General features: G+C 47.3%; 1 protein-coding gene across 2 annotated transcripts in view; it reads right to left on the bottom strand.

Annotated features, from left to right (window-relative positions):
- The window catches only part of Cyfip2 (cytoplasmic FMR1 interacting protein 2), a 122830-nt gene that overhangs the window by 8559 nt on the left and 94044 nt on the right, over nt 1-20227 (bottom strand). For both annotated transcript variants that reach the window (XM_075992862.1, XM_075992863.1), the window contains 2 exons: nt 5479-5551; nt 4463-4557 (listed from right to left, as the gene is read on the bottom strand). In XM_075992862.1, the coding sequence (XP_075848977.1) occupies nt 4463-4557; nt 5479-5551 (168 nt within the window). The remainder of the gene's footprint in view (nt 1-4462; nt 4558-5478; nt 5552-20227) is intronic.

Raw genomic sequence — 20227 nt, 5'->3', positions numbered from 1 at the left:
CAGGAAACAAAGGACCCATGTATGTTCTCATCAGCAAATTGAGAGACTTCTGCTATTCTAATTAATCTGTTGTCTGTTTGATTATCCAGGCAGTGACTGAGAATCCTAGCTTGGGGGTGGGTAAGTAGAAACATTGGCCAATGGCATTGTAAAACCTGCGGTTTGACTTCCAGTTCTCCATCCACCATGGCCAATGAAAGAGGCCTTTCCCTTTCTTTCTGTGAACCATAAAAGTCATATGCATTCACTAGGTAAAATTTGGAGGAAAAATTTAAGTAACATGTAAGAAAAAATTCTACTTATCCCATTACCCAGCAAAAATACAGATATATGAATATTGTTTGCAGTTATGAATATGTTTGCAGTTATGAATATGTATACATGCATGTATATACCAGATCATCTCTATCATATTTTCATCTAGCACATCTCTAATTTAAAAACTCATTTCCATAATACATTCAGTGCCATGGATTTTAGAGGACTATCTAAAAACAGTCTCTGATAAACGAATTCAGTTCTCTACCCTTGCTGGTTATTTTCAGTTGTTCACAAATCTTCAGGGTTGGGGGCCATCCTAAAGCAATTGCCCGTATACATAACGTTCTGTGGGCATTGTCGCCTGTCATGCTGCTGGATGACAAGTCCTAGAATTAGAGGAGGTCAGGGCATGCAATTACTTTAACAAGGCCTTTGCTATGTGGTAGTGAGTCTCAAGAAAGTTGCCCCGATAACTTTCCAGGTGAAACGCATGCCTCTACTCCCACCGGACTAGCCAATGTGCTCTAAAGAGAAAGGCCGTTAGCAAATGGCGAGATGAGATCTACCCTGACCTTGCAGGTTCTTCAAACTGCTGGTGATGTTGAACTTTTTCTGTTTGGTGGCATTTTTTTTATGAGTTTTTGCTTTTGCATTTTTTTTGGTATATCATTTTGTGTGTGCATGAATGCATATGTGTGTGCAAGTGTGCTTTGCCTGCCTCTCTGTGTGTGTGTGCGTCAGAGGTCAACTTTGGGTACATTTTTGTTGTTAATATTTTCTCAAGACAGGGTTTCTCTGTGTAGCCCTGGCTGTCCTGGAATTTACTCTCTTGACCAGGCTGGCCTCAAACTCAGTGATCCACCTGCCTCTGCCACCTAAGTGCTGAGATTAAAATTATGTGCCACCACTGCCTGGCTGTAGTTTTGGGTATCTTTATCTGATTTATTTGCCTATTTTTTTGAGATAGGATCTGTCACTGAACCAGAAACTCACTGTATTGGCTAAACTGGATGCCAGTAAAGCCCCTGAACTGCCTGTCCCCTCCTCTATTGCTGGGGTGATAGGTGTGTCACCACCTGTGGCTTTTATGTGGCTACTGGGAATCTGAATACAGGTCTTCATGTTTGCTTGGAGAGCACTTCGCCCAGTAAATGACCAGTCTACCCTCATTTTCTTTTTACATTTAAAAAAAAAAAAAGCCCACCCAGTGTTTGATGCAAACGTGGCCAGTCTGTGGCTTGTTCTCTTGTGTGGAGAATGGTGCTTAAATTAGCTCTTACATGAAACACCGGATCACATGCATAACTTCTCAGTATTCTTTCCTTTGGCCCTTTGCATCTTTGGAATTCTGATTTATTATTTAACAGTAAAGAAATGCAGACTCTACCGCATTGTGTGTGTGCGTGTGTGTGAAAAATTTGCTAACTTTTCTGCATGTATCAATGTGGCCAGGCTTTCCTGCTGTTTCCTCTGTAACAATCCAAAGACTGAACCCTGAAAGTGCAGGAGAACTCAGAGAACAGGTATGCACAGCTACAGACCAAGTGGAATATCAGCAAAGGCACCTTCCTTCTCTGAGAGTGCCTCGACCCTTTGCCAACATGGAAATTATCTTCCCAGCTGCCAGTGGCATTACACAGTCTAAAAGACACTAATTTTAAAATGCAGGCCAGCTAAGGAGATGAAACAGCTACCATCCTGTTTCATAGATGGGAAAATTAAGACGGGGAAATTAAATGTTTCGTATGAGATTATGTGACAGTCCAGGGTAGAGCTAGGACAATGGTGCTGGATGAAAACCAGGTCACCTCAGCTTGTTCAGAAAAAATGCAGACGCCACACTGCTCAGACCTCCCTGGTTTAAATCTGCCACAACCGTTTCCTGTCACTGACCCAGATACGACACAAGATCCTAGTGGAGAGAAGACCTGGTGGCCAGCTTCAGTTTTCACAACTTGTTAGCACTTACTTTGGTCTATGGGTCGATGAAGTTGTATTTAGTATTATGTATGTATACATTTAGTGTGTGTGCACATGTGTGGTTGGAACATGTATAGAGCCCAGAAGACAACTTGCATGAATCATTCATTTCTTCCCTCATATGGGTCCTGGGATAAAACTCAGCCTGGCAAGCTTGGTAGCAAGTGCCTTTATCCACTGAGCATCTCACTGCCCCCAAGTTTTCCTTTTTAATTTAGTCTTCTTTCCCACATATTATCTACACACATGTACCTAGATCCTACCCTACAATCTTTCCTCCATCCTCCTTTCCCAGTCCCTACTAACCCCCGAGTCTACATTCAGGTTGATCTGACTGTAGTGCTAGAATATCCCTTGAGAAGGAGGCAACTTATCAAACTGGTACGGCCTCTCTCACCAGCTCCTGTTTGCTAACTACTCAACACTGGATAAACTGGATTTCTGTCAGTCCCAAGGAAATGGTGTTCACAGAATGGCCAAGGAATGCACAGCCATGAGTGGAAACACATGCCAAGCCCCCCGGGCTCACGAAGCTGGATTCCTGCAGGATGACACCCTGCAAGGAGCAGGCACGCCGGCAGGCCACCAGCTTGGGGGATTTCTCCCTAAAAGGAAATCATCTTAGAGAATTTCCTCTGTTCAACTTCTGCTGCCAAAAAAGTGGGAAGACTCTCTCCAGTGTCCGAATTCTCTGCTGTGAGCCAAAGACCCAAAACTCCTCCTAGAGTTAGTCACTGTTTCCGGTGGGAGCCTGATATGGGTGGCTTCTCAGTTGACACCTGTGCAGATTGGGCTTGGCATTGGGAGAGTAGCTACCTCTGGCCCTCTGCCGAGAGTGTGGGTTCTTCTGACCACTTTGATATCCCAGCAGGGAACGTGAGTCTAAGGGTGACTTTAAATCCTGAACTGCTATGGTAGTCAGTGTGGCCAGCAACACAAAGCAGCTGGGCCATCCCTACGGTGTCCTGTGCCACCTCACCCCTGCTTACCTCCCAATGGGAGGCTCACTGAAATCCACTTGAGACAGGAATAGACATTTTTGTGACTCTTCCCCTATTTCTCATCTGTCCTGCCTCTGTACAGAATCTAAGCGCTCCGAAGGCAGGAATCTTCCTTTACCCAATTCAGTAAATTGGCACCATTTTTCAAAAGTTAATTTTTACAGATTCATCATGAGCCCTTGCAGCTCTGACAATATTAGAACATTATAGATAAAACTCAAATTGTCTTTGATTCTTCATCTTCCCACCTAGTTCCTATCTCCATCTTTTTTCAGAATTTCCCGGGGTGAACTGGTGTGCTGGAAGGGTTTCTGTCAACATAAGCTGAAGCCATCAGAGAGGCGGGCACCTCAGTTGAGAAAATGCCTCTCTAAGGGCATTTTCTTAGTGACTTAGTCCATTATGGGTTGGGCCATCCCTGGGCTGGTGGTCCTGAGTTCGATAAGAAAGCAGGCTGAGCAAGTCATGGGTAGCAAGCCAGTAAGCAGCATCAGCTCCTGCCTCCAGGTTCCTGCCCTGACTTCCTGTAATGATGAACAATGAAGTGGAATTGTAAGCCAGATAAACCTTTCCTCCCCAACTTGCTTTTGGTCAGGGTGTTTTGTTGCAGCAATAGAAACCGTAACTACAAACATTGGGTTTGGAACATTCCAGGAGTTTTCAGGGGATATTTCACTTACATGTTCTTGGTATGTGCAGGTTTTAAAAAACCGTATGTGAAATGTAACGTGAATTTAAGATCTAGTCACACTGACTGATGCTTAGATTTAATTTTTCCTTTCCATTATTATGCATTTAATAATGCTGCATCCTCAAGTCCAGAGTGCTCACATAAAATGGCACATTCTACTAAGCTAACGCCTGAGCCAACAAACTACAACTTCTCATGATTTTTAGTTTCTCGAGAAAAATACCTAGATGGAAAGTGTGGACTTTTAATTTTGATACACAGTGCTGCAGAATTCTTGGAACCTGGCAGGGTTGTGATGAGTATTGTTTTAAGTATTCTTTCTTCTTTCTTAGCACAACTCATGACCCTGGGAGAAGAAAGAACTCAAGCCCTAGAGGAAACAAACCTCATTCTAGCCTGCTCCAGTTGATGGTCTTGGGCATGCTCATCCCTTCTCTGTGCCTTAGATTCCCTATCTGTAAAATGGGGAGGTTGAGCCCCAAATGTCCCATTCTTAGGGTCCTTTAGGCCCGTGATACACAGTTTGTACCTGAGGAGTTCCCAGCCGTTCTATCAGGGGGACCAGGTGAAGTGGGGCGTACTTGGCTTCCAGGCGCTTCATCCGGACTTCCAGGCGCTCTCCCTCTGCAGAACGGGCAAAGGAACAGAAAAGGACTCTGTGACCAGGGCAGGACGACTTCTCAGAGGACCTGATGCTGTCACTGTGTCCCCAAACTAGGATGGAGTGTGAAGCCCTTCCTCCTTGGCTCTGGAGACTGTGATGGGAGGAGATTACCCCCCTGTGGTTTTGGACCAGTAACAGAAGCATCTGTCTCGTGACACAGTGAGCTCCCTGTCACTCAAGGAGTTTGAACCGAGGCTAGATTGAATGACAGAGTAAGTCTAGCTTCAAAGGAGCAATGCCTGCAGTGCCATCTCTAATCCCTTAATGATTCCACAGGCATCCAAAACATTAAACTCCTTCCTGGATGACTGCAGTCTGAGCTGACTGGGATTAGGATGTGTGCACAGACAGGGGCTGGGGAAGTGTGAGGACCTGAGTTCAAGTCTCCAGACCATATAAAAGCTAGACAAAGAGCCACACACCTGTAATCCCAGCACTCCCACAGCAAAGACGGGAGGTAGAGGTAGGAGATTTCCTAGACGCCCACAGGCCAGCTAGCCTGGCACACACAGTGAGACCCTGTTGCAAATGAAATGGAAGGTAAAGACGACACCTGAGGTTGTCCTGGCTTCCATGTGCATCCTATCACACACTGTGTCCATACTTACACCGTACTGTATGTTCTTGAGTGTTAATTCGAATGCAAGAGGGCTGTCTCTGCTGCTGGTGGTTTCTTTTTTTTTTAATTAATTTATTTATTATGTATACAATATTCTTGTCTGTGTGTATGCCTGCAGACCAGAAGAGGGCATCAGACCTCATAACAGATGGTTGTGGGCTACCATGTAGTTGCTGGGAATTGAACTCAGGACCTTTGGAAGGGCAGGCAATGCTCTTAACCACTGAGCCATTTCTCCAGCCCTGTGGTGGTGGTTTCTTACCTTTGATATAGACTCTGGGCAGGATGTTCTGGAAGGGTGCAGCATGAAGCAGATCACAGACTTCCTCCTGAGACTGCAGAGATAGAGGGGGAGAGGAAGAGAACAGTTTTCACTTAAATTAGAAGGATTTCATTCGGGAAATCTTGACCCCGGTTCTGCTGGCTTTTGTGCTCGAGCTCTGGGTGTTTCCTTTATTGGCAGTGTGACCCTGGTAACTTATTGGCTTCTCATGGTCTATTTATCTTCAGAGTGCAGATGAGATCAGAATGCGGTTCAATGGGCTGTTGTGAGCACCGAGAGGACTCATAAGCTATGGTCCAGTCCCAATTCATGAAAAGAGAGCTCTACACATCTCTGTCGTCATCTTAGAAGGACTTTGCTGAAGAGTTAGGGTGAATGAATGATAGAGGGACCAGATAAAGCTGAGGGCTACCAGGCTCCATCTGGTTGGTGATGAGCTGTATAGGATTAAAGAAGATAGCAAGGGCACAGTAGGGTGTGGGGTGGGGAAGACGCCCAGGTGGTAAAGCACTTGAGTTTGATTCCAGCACACACGTAAAAAGCCAAGTGTAGCCGGGCGGTGGTGGTGCACGCCTTTAATCCCAGCACTCGGGAGGCAGAGGAAGGCGGATCTCTGGGAGTTCGAGGCCAGCCTGGTCTGCAAGAGCTAGTTCCGGGATGGGCACCAAAGCTACAGAGAAACCCTGTCTCGAAAAACCAAAAAGAAAAAAAAAAGCCAAGTGTAGTAGTTTGTACATAGAATCCCAGCACTGGTGAGGCAGAAATAGGCAGATCCCTGGGACTCGTTGGCCAGCGAGTCAATTCCACTGAGTAAGCTAACTTATCCCCCAAATAAGGTGGACTGCTCTTGAGAGTGACATCTGAGGTTGACAACCAGCATGCACGTGTGTGCATACACACATGACATACCAGGGCCAATTCTGCCATCTGTTAATCCAGAATGCCTCTGGAAGAAGGTCTGTGTCTGGATTAGTTTTGGTCACCTTAGCCAGCAACCAATGAGAGATGAGAAGCTAGAACCTCAGTCAGACAGGTTTTGGTGGGAACGCCTAACACATAAAAGCACATTTACAAATAAAAGGAAGCCTGTGCCACAGTGTTGGAAGGGTAAAGTTGGTCAAGACTGATGGGAAGGCATGACCAACAGACTGAATGACAGGCCTCTGACTGCTGACTTCAGAACAATGCAGGGAGAGCCGCTACAGAGGGGCCCCTCTGCTGTGTGTCTGCTCTTCTTTTGATTGTGGGCACCACATGAGATGAGATCCAGGATGAATTCAAGCTTAACTCTTAAGAGGCAGAAGAATCAGGAAACTCAAGACTAATAGGTGCTCTTGGGCTTCTGATGGGGAAGCTGCTCATTCATTCCTGGCTGCTTAGACCCAAAATAATCACTGAGAAACGGTATTATTTGCAATACTGTTTGGCCAATAGTGTAAGCATATTTCTAGCTTGTTCTTATATCCTAAACTAACCCATCTCCATTCATCACCACGTGGCTGTGGCTTACCGGGTAAAGTTCCATCTGACATCTGTATCTGGTGGGGCTACAGGGCTTCTCAGTGACTCTGCCTACTCTCTGTATGTATCTTTTCCAGCCTGGCTATATTCTGTTAAGCCATTGGCCAAAAGCAGCTTATTTATTTATTAATCAATAAAAGCAATACATATACAGTAGGGAATCCCACATCACCTCCCCTTTTCTGTCTAAATGAAAAGAAAGGTTTAACTTTAACACAGATTAATGGGGATAGGTTAGTTTAGGATATAAGGGCTAGCTAAAAATATGCTTAAGCTATTGGCCAAAAAGTATTACAAATAATATAGTTTCTGTGTGTCTATTTCGGGACTGAAAAGCCAGGAACGAACAAGTGGCCTCTGCCAACAGGTTTCTGCCACCCCTGGAATGGATGGAGCTCTCCCATCCTGGGTATCTGAAGAGCAGCAGTGAGAGGGGACCCTGGAATACCTTCCTGAAAACTGTATCAGTTCACATCCATTCCATGTCCCTCTTCAGTATCCCTGCAGGTGATGCTTGTGACTAGCCCTTGAATATTGGTTTTCTCTCCATTCACTAATTGACCTCACCTTCTCCCATCATGTGCTAATACTAGGTCCCTACAGTTTACTAAACCTGTGCTTCCATCCAGACTTGGATACTCGACCCTGGCTGGAGTCCTCACTTGGCTGCTGCCCTGTTTGCACCTCCAAGGCTGACCATCTTTCCTCGTCCTCTGCCTGGCTTCTTCCTGGAATGACGCATGGGCCTGTCTCCCTTCATGTCTTCCTCTCGAGTGTAGCTGACCTGTGTTCTGTGGACCCATGTCTCTTTACTCTTTCCTCGGTGGCTACTGTAATACTATTACTCCTTCAGGGCCGTGATGGAGTGCCTCTGTTTGTATCTTAGCCCCAGTGATGGCTTACGATTAAATGCTTTTATAAGATACTTTCTCAGCAATCACTTCAGTGGGGTAAATGTCTGCTACTGCACATGAATAAACGAAGTCATGTGTCCACCTGATAGTAATCCAAGCATGAGAAGACTGCCGTCCATCCGCCCATTCACCCAACAGATATGTATTAAACACCAGGCACAGTTCTAGGCTATGCAGATATGATGTTGAACAAGTTAGACAAGATCTCTGTTCTCATGCTATTTAAATTCCTGCAGAGGCTTACGAACACAAAATTCCAGATAGTGATCATCCACGGGAGGAACAGAGAAGGAGGCAAGAGTTAATTTGGGTCACTAGGCATGGGGGAAGCTAGCCACATAGGTTTAGGTAAGAGTATTCCAGTGCAGAGTCTGTGGGCAGTGAACACGCTGGAATGAGTCACAAAGATTCATGGTACACACTGCATGAGGTCCTAAAGGAGGGGGGAATGACATCATGTGGGACCTTAATGGCATGGTTTAAGTGCAGATTTCACTCTAAGTGTAGAGAGCAGCTATTTAAGTTATTGCAAGGACATATCACATAGTCTTGTCTTTCTTACAAAAAGTTCCCTGGCCCTTCGGCATGCCTCATTGCCAGAGTGGCCCACTGCCTGAACCATCAAGTTCTCTGTTCATGTGGATAAACTAATCTCGGGAGCCACTTGAGAGCTCAGAGGACAGGAAGACTCTAAAGGAGAAACATAGACACTCAGTTCATTTTACACAGTAAACTTTGACTCTTTGGGGGAGATGAAGGCATTGCCTTTTCCCTCTCCCCCAAGTTTGCAGGCTAGAGGACAAGGGACTCTAGGATGTGTGTGTCCTTCTGGCATGTCTTCTCTGCAGTGCTGTGCAGGCTAGGAAGGTGAGAAAGCAATTGGGGAGGAGACAGCCTTCTGGGAGAGGCAGGAACATCCCAGAGGAACCAATAGCCATTTGCATAACGAGGTGGCTGCACACCTTGTGTGGGAGGTACTTGTTTGCTGGTCATTAGCTGAGGTCATTGCCACAGATAGAAACAGGCATTGGGCACAGACAAAGGCCTGTGTGACGGGCAGAACAAGCTTCCATTGTGGAGCCTGGGCTGACGGCTGGTTTCCCGTTCCTCTGATTAGGATCTCAAAGCATCTAAGAGGAGCCCACCAGGCCTCTCCCCACTGGACAGAGTCCTTTCTCAACCTGTGAAGCCCGCCCTGCAGTGGGCCTGGCTCCGCAGCCCTACCTGTCCATCAGAGAAGTTCTGCTCTCTTCTCCAGCGTGATCCTGAACCCCCTCTCTCCTCTGACTCCTCTGCTTAGCAAATGCCCTGCCTTCAGCCTTCAGTTCCACCCCTGCCCCCTGAAGGACACTTCTGTGAGCTTCCAACCCTCACCCCTACCATGCATGTGCCATTGTTAAACCTCCTCTAAGAACCACTTTCCCCTGAGCTGTCTGTATTTTATCTTCCACGTGACTGATGCATACCTACCTCTCACTGGAACCCAACTTTCATAAAGTAGAGACAACCTCCCTTCATATATTTTAGTGTATTTTCCACTATGCCTCCAAAGATGAGCATGGTGCCGGGTATATAGTAAATGATCAATCACACAGAATAAAAGCTGAAGGTTCAGGGCCTGGGGGTATAGCTTAGGTAACAGAGGGCTTGTCTAGCATCCCAGTGCTTGAGAGGATTATGGGTTTGAGGTCATCCTTGCCTACATGGCTAGTGTGAGGCCGATCTGGACTATAGGAGACCCCATCTTAAAGAACTTTTTTAAAAAACGCTGGAGATGCAGGCATGTGAGGGATGGGAGACATATTAGAATCTCCCTGAGTCTGGGTCTTCCTATGTAGGCCTGGAAGTTTCTCTTTATTAATGATGGAAATAAATTCTTAATTATAAGTTATGGAAATAAATTCTCTTTGATCTGAACTACGAAATATTTTTAACAAATGCTTCATATGGTGGAGTTTCCAGGTATTTTACATTTTTCCCTACTCGCCTTCCTTTTTTAAAAAACCTATATGTATAATCACTACATTTTCTACATCAACTATATAGTACTCTGAAAATGACATTGAAAAAAACCTCTGAAGCAACTAATAGTTAGTTTTAAAATCAACAGCCTCTGGCATCCTGCTCCTGAGAAGATGGCGGGTCCTAGGCTTGGTCTGGAAAGACGTTTGAGTAGGTGCAGAGTGAGTAGCTGATTTTGTTTCAGAATACACTTGGGGCAAATCACTGATGCAGAACAAAATATAAATGGAAAAAGGACCACACTGCTGTGGTAACACAAGCGCGCAGCTGTCAGAAGCAAGAGGCAGTGACTCTGAGGAGCGTCACCTTCCTCAGCCTCAGAGGATCCTTGGAATAGCTGTCATCCAAATCCCGCTTCTGAAAGAAGCTGCTGGAGGTTGGTACATTCACCACGATCGCAGGGAAGAGTGGGAGGGGAAGTCAGGAATGACAGCAGTGACCTAGAGCGTCATCTTTCTAACCAGACAGTCCCTAAATAGCACATTAAATCGCTGTTAGGACAGGCCATCTCCCATTAAGTGTTATGGAGAGGACAGCCGAGGTGGACATGGCTGTGATTTAGGCAGGCCATGTCAGGGACTGAGCATGAGGCTGGGAGAGGCGCTCGTCGTCATAAATTTGTATTGTTTGATTTATCACCACATGAAATGAAGAGCGATTTAAACAAGACGTAGGTGGTGGAGTCAACAGTCCCCTGAGGATATTTGGCTAGAACAGGGAGCCTACAACAGTAAGATTGCCTTTTTCTTCAGGGAAGTCGAGGCCATGGGAACTGACTGAACATTTACTGAAGGTATTAAGCAGTGAGGGCTGGCATTAGGCCCAGGCCACCTCCCTTCATCCTCATAGCTGTGTGGCAGTCCACATACCCTCAGCTCAGAGGACAGCATTCTGGGCCTCCAATAGAGCCCGTGTTGAAACGTAATCATCAGTCCTCGGTTAAGGGTATGTGGAGGTGATTAGCCACTGTAGATTAATGAGCGAATGGGTCCTCTAGAGAGCTTTGTCTCTTGTAGGATGTAGGATCATAGGTCCCTTCACCATATGGGCATCTCTGTCACCTCAGAACTGCAGGGTCCTGCCAGCAGAAGACAGGAGCAGTGATGAGCCCTCTTCTGTGGACCTCTCGCTGTCCAGAAGTACAAGGAGTTTAAAAACTACAAGCAAGCCTCAGATATCCAGAGGGAAACCAAAGCCTCAGATATCCAGAGGGAAAACCAAAGCCTCAGATATCCAGAGGGAAGCCAAAGCCTCAGATATCCAGAGGGAAGCCAAAGCCTCAGATATCCAGAGGGAAAACCAAAGCCTCAGATATCCAGAGGGAAGCCAAAGCCTCAGATATCCAGAGGGAAGCCAAAGCCAGAGAGACCAGTCCCCATAGACACACATATAAAAAGAAAATACACAAAATTATCAAAACCAGAAAACTCACTTCAAATCGAACCACCCAAGAAACATTTCAGCCTCACCCATGCCTGGGAGGAGCACACAGCTTACCGATTTGCTGGGCGTTCATCAACTTCCTTTCAATGTACAGAGAACTATTATTTTCATCTGTAGTTTAAGGGAAAATGGAGCGGTGGCTCAGTGGGTCAAGTGCTCGCTGCACGAGCATGAGGACCTGATTTTGACCCCCCAGAACCCATGTGGGAAAGCCAGGAATGGCAGTGTGCCTACAATCCCAGTTTGGAGAAGGTGGTGTCAGGAGTATGCCTGGGGCTCGCTGGACAGCCAGCCTGGTTTAGCTGGTGAGTATCAGGCTAGGGAGAGACTATTTAACAACAGCAAAAGCGTGGTGCCTGAGGGACAATATCTAAGTTTGTCCTATGGCTTCCATGGGCATGGGTACATGAGTGTGTGTGTGTGTGTGTGTGTGTGTGTGTGTGTGTGTACCCATTCCCCCACCTACCCACACAGAGAATGACAGGTCTTAAACCACCTTTTAGTCAAATAAGCAGGACCTAATATCACTCTTCCCAGAAGTCACCTCTACCCTAAGTTTGTGTAAATAACATCACAGCAGGCAACTCATTTTTACGGATCTGCTGATGCAATCCCAAAGTACTGCACCCCTCACATGGTCAGTGATCCCCCTTCCTGATGTCCACAGAGTTCTCCAGCCAATCTCATCCACCTCTCCTAAGATCCACATTCAACTTTGACCTTCTAGGAACTTCCCAACCACTCTGGTCCACACAGCATTGTCTACGGCTCCCATTTATTCAGTGCCCCCGCTGAATTGCAGAATGAACTGTCCAGCTAGAGCCTGTACTTCTGGTGCAGAAGCCAAGCAATGATCCTTGCACACACTGACAAAGGATCCTCTCAGAGGGACCACCATGCCCGGGACTGGAATTTCGTCTGACATGAGAAATCAGTGAGAAGAATGCCAAGGACAGAAGGGCAATGCCATCTAGAGATGAAATGAGGCTCCACACACTGGCCGCTGGGATGGAGGCTGAGCAGAGATTACAGTAAGTCCTTCATCCACACAGTAGGAGTAGGTGCTGGAGACGGAGCAGGGGGTGACCCAGACCCGACACATGGTCCTTCTAAGCACGGTGGAGGACACAAGCGGGCGGGGAATTCTGCGACCCCTCCATTTGGGTGTACACGAGGGCACAGCAATCTGTGCGTGCCAACGGGGCCACTGGCGGTCAGGGCATTTCGGACCAGGAGTGAGTCACTAACAGAATTAGACACTGTGCTGCTAGTTCCTGGAAGAGATGCCCGCGGGTTGTGGTGATGATGACAGAGACATGATGGCAGTGGTGGACGTCAAGGACAGTGAGATCTGACAGTGTACCTCAGTTTATCTGACCACATCTTCACCTGCAGACTCAGCCACACGGCTGGATGTGTGGCGGAGGGAGGAGGGCCATGAGGGCAGGCTGGTGGAGCAGTGAGGCTGAGGTTTCCGGGCCTGTGAATCAGAGCTGAGAGTCTGACTTTCTCTACAGTGAGAAACTCCCTGGCAGTTTTAACCTAGAGCAACAGGACGGATTGTAATTGTATGCAGATCCCTTTGGTGTCCCATGGAGAAACTGGCTGTGTCATTTTGTATCCTAACATTCTACCTGCCAGTCACCACCCCCTCACTTTCCTTTGGTTACTGAGTCTCAAGCAGCTACACAGTATACGTAACCAAAGATGACCTTGAACTCTGAATTCTTCTGCAGCGACTTCCCAAGTGCTAGGATTACAGGTGTGTGCTGCCATATCTGGCTCAGTAAAGTCCTCTTTCAGCATGTTCCTGCCTCAGTTCTATCATGGAAAGGAGTGGCCCTCGGAGACATTACATATGACATAAACCTCCCATACTAAGCACAATGAGAATGCATTATGTTGTTTTGTGGTTTTGGTTTTCCCCCTAAAAGCCCCTGAAATGGAAGGCAAGTCCTCTGGCTGTGACTAATGGGAGAAGGGAGGCCACCGAGATGCTCTCCCAGGACCACCTGCAGGTCCCACACGGTCTCTTTCTAATCTGGACTGAAGAACTTCCCAAGTGCATCAGAATATTCTTGGTCTTGAAGTGACAGTTCCCGGTGGTGAATCAAACAGGGGGCTAGGGCAGAGGGCAGCACGAGCAGAGGCCCCGATTTTATAAAAGAGATGGAAGCAGCAGCTCTGGGGCACGTGTTACCGAAGTCATCCTCCCATGCCGTGGAGGGAGCTGGAGAAGCACACCCTTTCATAACTTTGCTTCTTCCTGTGCTGCAACGACCGTGACCGCTTTTCCTAACTGTTTTGGTCCCTGGTCGGTTTTCTTTCCCCTCCTCCGGCTTTGCATGACCGTCCTTGGAAAGTACCAGTGGCTATTTTGTCACAGTGGCCGTAACTGTTCTGAATCATCTGAAGGGACATTGGCGACACTGAGAAATTTCAGCCTCAGCGGTCTAGGCATGAGGCTCCTAAGAGCGAGGTCATAGGGCTGCATAATTATCGTCAATACTGAGTACTGAGAGCAGCCCACAGTACAAACTTCTCAGCAACACAGAATATGTAACTGCAGAGTCTCATTTGTCCCTAAAACAGCTTTACAGTGTTTTTAACCATGATGAACTAAAACGTCTCTTGTGTGTATACATGTATATTTGTGTGTATGTGTGTATGGTGCATGGGTGGAGGTCAGAGGACAATGGTGTTTGTGCACATGTGTTCATGCGTGTGATGATACATGGGTGGAGGTCAGAGGACAGTGGTGTTTGTGCACATATGTTCATGCGTGTGATGGAATATGGGTGGAGGTCAGAGGACAATGGTGTTTGTGCACATGTGTTCATGCGTGTGATGGTGCATGGGTGGAGGTCAGAGGACAATGGTGTTTGTGCATATGTGTTCATGCGTGTGATGATACATGGGTGGAGGTCAGAGGACAGTGGTGTTTGTGCATATGTGTTCATGCGTGTGATGGTGCATGGGTGGAGGTCAGAGGACAATGGTGTTTGTGCACATGTGTTCATGTGTGTGATGGTGCATGGGTGGAGGTCAGAGGACAATGGTGTTTGTGCACATGTGTTCATGTGTGTGATGGTGCATGGGTGGAGGTCAGAGGACAATGGTGTTTGTGCACATGTGTTCATGTGTGTGATGGTGCATGGGTGGAGGTCAGAGGGCAATGGTGTTTGTGCACATGTGTTCATGTGTGTGATGGTGCATGGGTGGAGGTCAGAGGACAGTGGTGTTTGTGCGCATGTGTTCATGCGTGTGATGATGATACATGGGTGGAGGTCAGAGGACAGTGGTGTTTGTGCATATGTGTTCATGCGTGTGATGATGATACATGGGTGGAGGTCAGAGGACAGTGGTGTTTGTGCATATGTGTTCATGCGTGTGATGATACATGGGTGGAGGTCAGAGGACAGTGGTGTTTGTGCACATGTGTTCATGCGTGTGATGATACATGGGTGGAGGTCAGAGGACAATGGTGTTTGTGCACATGTGTTCATGCGTGTGATGGTGCATGGGTGGAGGTCAGAGGACAATGGTGTTTGTGCACATGTGTTCATGTGTGTGTGGATGGTGCATGGGTGGAGGTCAGAGGACAATGGTGTTTGTGCACATGTGTTCATGTGTGTGATGATGATACATGGGTGGAGGTCAGAGGACAATGGTGTTTGTGCACATGTGTTCATGTGTGTGTGGATGGTGCATGGGTGGAGGTCAGAGGACAGTGGTGTTTGTGCGCATGTGTTCATGCGTGTGATGGTGCATGGGTGAAGGTCAGAGGACAGTGGTGTTTGTGCACATGTGTTCATGCGTGTGATGATACATGGGTGGAGGTCAGAGGACAGTGGTGTTTGTGCACATGTGTTCATGCGTGTGATGATGATACATGGGTGGAGGTCAGAGGACAATGGTGTTTGTGCACATGTGTTCATGCGTGTGATGGTGCATGGGTGAAGGTCAGAGGACAGTGGTGTTTGTGCACATGTGTTCATGCGTGTGATGATGATACATGGGTGGAGGTCAGAGGACAGTGGTGTTTGTGCGCATGTGTTCATGCGTGTGATGGTGCATGGGTGAACAACCTCGGATGTTGATCCTCACTCTTTAGCCTTAGACACTGACTTTTGTTGACTGCTGTACACATCAGGCTGGCTGCTCCTGTGAACTTCCAGGGATCCTCCGTCTCTACTTCCCGTCTTGTTGCAGAAGCACTGGGGCTAACGGACTGCATTACTGCATCCGGGCTCTGGGGCTAACGGATGTGCATCACTGCATCCGGGCTCTGGGGCTAACGGATTGCATTACTGCATCCGGGCTCTGGGGCTAACAGATTGCATTACTGCATCCGGACTCTGGGGCTAACGGATTGCATTACTGCATCCGGGCTCTGGGGCTAACGGATTGCATTACTGCATCCGGGCTCTGCGGCTAACGGATTGCATTACTGCATCCGGGCTCTGGGGATCTGAACCCAGGTCTTCACATGTATCCCATAAGAACCTGACCCAAGGTTCCACTGCCCCGGCCTCCAGGATGAGTTTTCTAAAGTGAGAAGCCACTTCACCCTGAGGAAGGTTTACATTTCTTCCCTGGGACCAGTGGCGACTCCTGTATATTAGAGTTGGGAAGCACGAGGAGTTTGGGAGCAGCCCTGCTCACATAGTCAAACCCTGTCTCTGAAGAAGCAGCTTCACTGCTGCCTAGCATGGGAACTGCAGTGTATCATTCTGTTTCTGCAGAAGTTGCCCGGGGTGCAGCTGATGAGCGGAGCCGCTATTCAGTACCGTCTGCAGACCAAGAGTCATGTTAATGTTATCACTCCCGTGACACCCGCTAATGCATTACGGGGAGGGAAGCAGCGGCTAGACACCTAATAGGACCCAGGCCCACTGCACGATTCTTCATTGTCAGCAGAGCCAAGTGAAAGTGAACAGGCTTTAGGAGTGGGGATGCAAAAATGACTGACTGTAAGGAACCCACATCAAAAGTCTTCAAAGGGCCTGGCTGACAATTCTGTGCTGCTTTCTGCTTCGAACTTTTCTTTTCCTATTACACTTCATTTAAGATTGAGGGGCTGGGAGGACTGCTGCCAAGCACCGCACCCCAGTATGTTCGCAATATGCTGAGTCTTTGAGGTGGGGGACTTGGCTTCTCTTGGCTAAAGGGTATTACAAAGATTCTCTGTGCTTACGTTGAAAAAGATCCTGCGATCCTAAGGATGACAGATTCATGGGGAAAACAGCGTTTAACTCTATTAAACTCTGTTCTTGAGAGAAAAATGACCATTTTCAGCTGACCAATCTCAAAAGAGTGTTTTCTTAAGTAACATTCGGCTTTAAGGCTTAAGGCAATAAAAAGACAAATTCCACTCCTGTATTAGGTGTCTGTCTTTGTCAAGTACGCTAGCAGAGCCGACTTAGCAAAGGAGGGTAAGCGCCTCCTCCCACCCCGTCTGGACTCTGGTTTTCTGGTATGAAGGGGGAAGGGGGCTCAGGGCCAGGCCTAGCCAGCAAGCACAAGCTCTAAACATTCCCTTATATGGACATGGACGTTGTTAGTGTGAGTGTTTCCTGAAGGGTCCCTGGGGCAGGCCAGAAATCGGGCTTCCCGCGCCCACCACGACCCTCGGCATGGGAAGTATCAGCCATGTTTTCAGAGCTCATCTGAGCCTGCGTCCGCAGAGCAAAGCCCACCCAGGACCTGCCACATCCGTCTCTGCTGCACAGGCTTCTGGGACCCCGCAGCTCTCTGTAGTGCAAGCTAAATCCATCTGCATGTAATTCTTCTCCTCTCCGGGGTGGGCTGCGGCATGGGTGCTGTGTTCTCCCCCACCTCTGCTGAATAACAGCACAGACGACACCCACCCCCCACCACCCCCAACCTCATACATTTGCCTGCATCAGGTCAGATTCATATGTGATCAACTGGGAAAGGCCTGCAGCCAAGACACCATGGCCTACAAAGCCCTGTTCTCTTTGCTAATAGCATCAGCACTTCCCTTTTGACACCCCGCAGGGTGAAGTCTTCATCTGGAACCAGCCCGTGTGGGTACCTTCCTAACTTCCAGGCACCTTCACTCTCCCTCCCTCTAGAGAGTATACATTTATATGTGCAAATGTTTCCTTTTAAGGAAGACATTAACTGTTGACTGCAATAAACGCACAGGTCTGAGAATGTAAACAGAAGCTGGAGCCCCTCTTCTCTCACCGTCGTTCCCACCACTCTTCTGAGCTCGGCTCACCAGACTTTGAAAGCTAACAGAAGAGCTAATTTTATAGAAGAAAGGCTGGCATACAAAAATCTGGAAAAATATCTTAACACAGCAACCGTGTAAGTCTTGCTAAGATTCTGCTATCTGGGTTTTCCGACAGAATGTACTTCAATTGTCCATTGAGGGGAAAAAAGAGAAAAGCCACTAGGAAGTAGAAGTCAGAGGCAGAAGGTCAGACGCGGGCTGGGTCACTCGGCTGCAGAATGCAAAGCTGTTAGCCACCCAGCTGCTACATCCCAACCGTAACCAGCTCGGCAGCACGCATGCCCTGTCCCTCAGTAGGTGGCTTCTGCACTCCGAAACACACATGGCTCTCAGCCCATCTCTGGTGCTAGCCATAACCCCGGGGAAACTGGCACCCTCAGAACCATAATGTTTTATCAAAAGACACCGATTCAAAAGGTCTGATTACAGAGAGGCATCGTTAACAGTACATGAAGATGTGAGGAAATCAAAACTCCCTAACCTGGCTGAGTGAGAATAAAAATTAATCGTTTTGTAAAACTGTCTGGCAATGCCAGTTTCACCATCTGCAAAAGTGAAGTTGCCCTAGATGAGGGACTTTGAATAGTCAGGCACGATCTGGAGCCATCGGTTTATCTGAAGAGGATGCTACTGCCACCTAGTGGACAGAGTTCAGAAATGCTCTCATCTTTTTTTTTTTTTTTTTTTTTTTTTGTGGTTTTTCGAGACAGGGTTTCTCTGTGGTTTTGGAGTCTGTCCTGGAACTAGCTCTTGTAGACCAGGCTGGTCCCGAACTCACCCAGAACAGACCTCCAAGGGATTATCTGGTCTTTTGGTCAGCAGGGCTGAGGCTGAGAACCTGACACGTGTCTGATTTAGAGGCTTGGAATGATGCTCTCAGCAAGAGACTGTGTCTGTTGTGGCTATGGCCAACTGCGCTGTAGAGACAGAAATAAGCAACAGATACAAGGCTGTCTCAGAGCCTGTGTGTGTGCTGGGGGAGGGAGTCTTCTGTGTTTCACACGTATGGGTGTGTGGGGCATAACCCACAACTGGCTGATGTTTAAAAGAAACACACGGTGTGAATAAGAGCATGGAAATCACAAAGTGGCCATGGGGGAAACAGGAATCACCAAGGCTCAGAGATGACAAAGGAAACAGATTAGATTCACCAGCTGTTAAGAGCCTACTGACCAAGTATCAGCGAGTACTTGATAGACAATCAAGTGTGTGTGGTGACATACGCCTGTGATCTCAGCACACAGAAAGCTGAGGCGGGAGGATTTCAGGCTTTGAGACCCGAGACTGCCTCAAACGTCAACATAAGCCCTTGCCCAGCCCCTAGACGAAAGACGTTATTTAATCCGAAAATAAACAGAATTGAATTTCTACCTTCTACTAAACACAGTGTGAATTCCAGATAATATATTCAGAGGTTTGTTTCAGCCTGAGAGACTAAACTGACCATGAAAGGGGAAATTGATGAATATATCAACCCTTAGAAACAACTCTTCACTAAAGCCAGTTGTGATGTATCTGCTATGCATAGGTTGATATTATGTAAACAGAACCGACAAACTGATGAAGAAACCAACTAAAAAGTAAGCAGCTTAACAGCACTTCACCTAAGAGGGAGTCCAGATGACCAGCCACACACAGCAAGGGCCTGGTGCCCTTAGATCAATCAAAACCCCAATGGAGATGCTGAAACACACCTAAAATGGCTGTGATCAAATTCAACTGTTTACTCAATGATAGCAATTCATATCAAAAGCCTCATCTGATATTCACCGTATCTAACCCAGAACAGTAAGCCACTGTCTGCAGCCCCAGTGCCCACTTCGTTAGTGATGAAATACCCTATGACGTAAAGGAAAGAAGGTTTCATTTGGTCCACAGTTTCAGGTCTCAGCTCATCATGACAGGGGGTGGAGTGGCAAGGCAGAGAAGCCTGTATATGACAGAGGGCAGAGAGAGAAGATGCCTGCATTGGGGCTTCTTCCTTTATTCTTAAAACGATTTTTTTAAGGGTATGTTTACCTGCATATATGTATGTGTATTACTTGCATGCAGTGCCTGCAAAGGCCAGAAGAGGGTGCCAGACACTTAGAACTAGAGTTACAGATAGTTCATGTGGGTGATGGGAATAAGCCTGAGTCCTCTGCAAGAACAGCAGGTGCCCTTAACTACTGAGCCATTTCTCCAACGCCACACTCCCCCCTTTATCCCCACCCACATCCCCAGCCGATGGCACGATACCATTTCCCCAGTCCCATTCGGGATGAGTCATTTCCTGCCGTCCCTCTAGTTAAGTCTTTTTGGAAATGTCCTTCACAGATATATCTGGAGGGTGTGTTTCATTTGCCTGCTAGGTGCTTCTAGACACAGCCGAGCTTAGCCGTTAGCACTCGGTCACTCTCGGACGCTATTCAGTTCACCTACAAACACAATGAGAAGCACCTACAATACAAACTGCACAGACAGCATTGGATGGTAGACATCAGACAGAACGGCAAGATATACTGCATAATTCCACTTAGATGAGCTTTAAAGCTAAAACTAAGCCCTGGGGTCAGCCGTCAGAATC

The sequence above is a fragment of the Microtus pennsylvanicus genome, chromosome 11 (genome assembly GCF_037038515.1).
Source record: "Microtus pennsylvanicus isolate mMicPen1 chromosome 11, mMicPen1.hap1, whole genome shotgun sequence".
Lineage (NCBI taxonomy): Eukaryota > Metazoa > Chordata > Mammalia > Rodentia > Cricetidae > Microtus > Microtus pennsylvanicus.
This window is presented reverse-complemented; position numbering and strand designations above follow the sequence as displayed.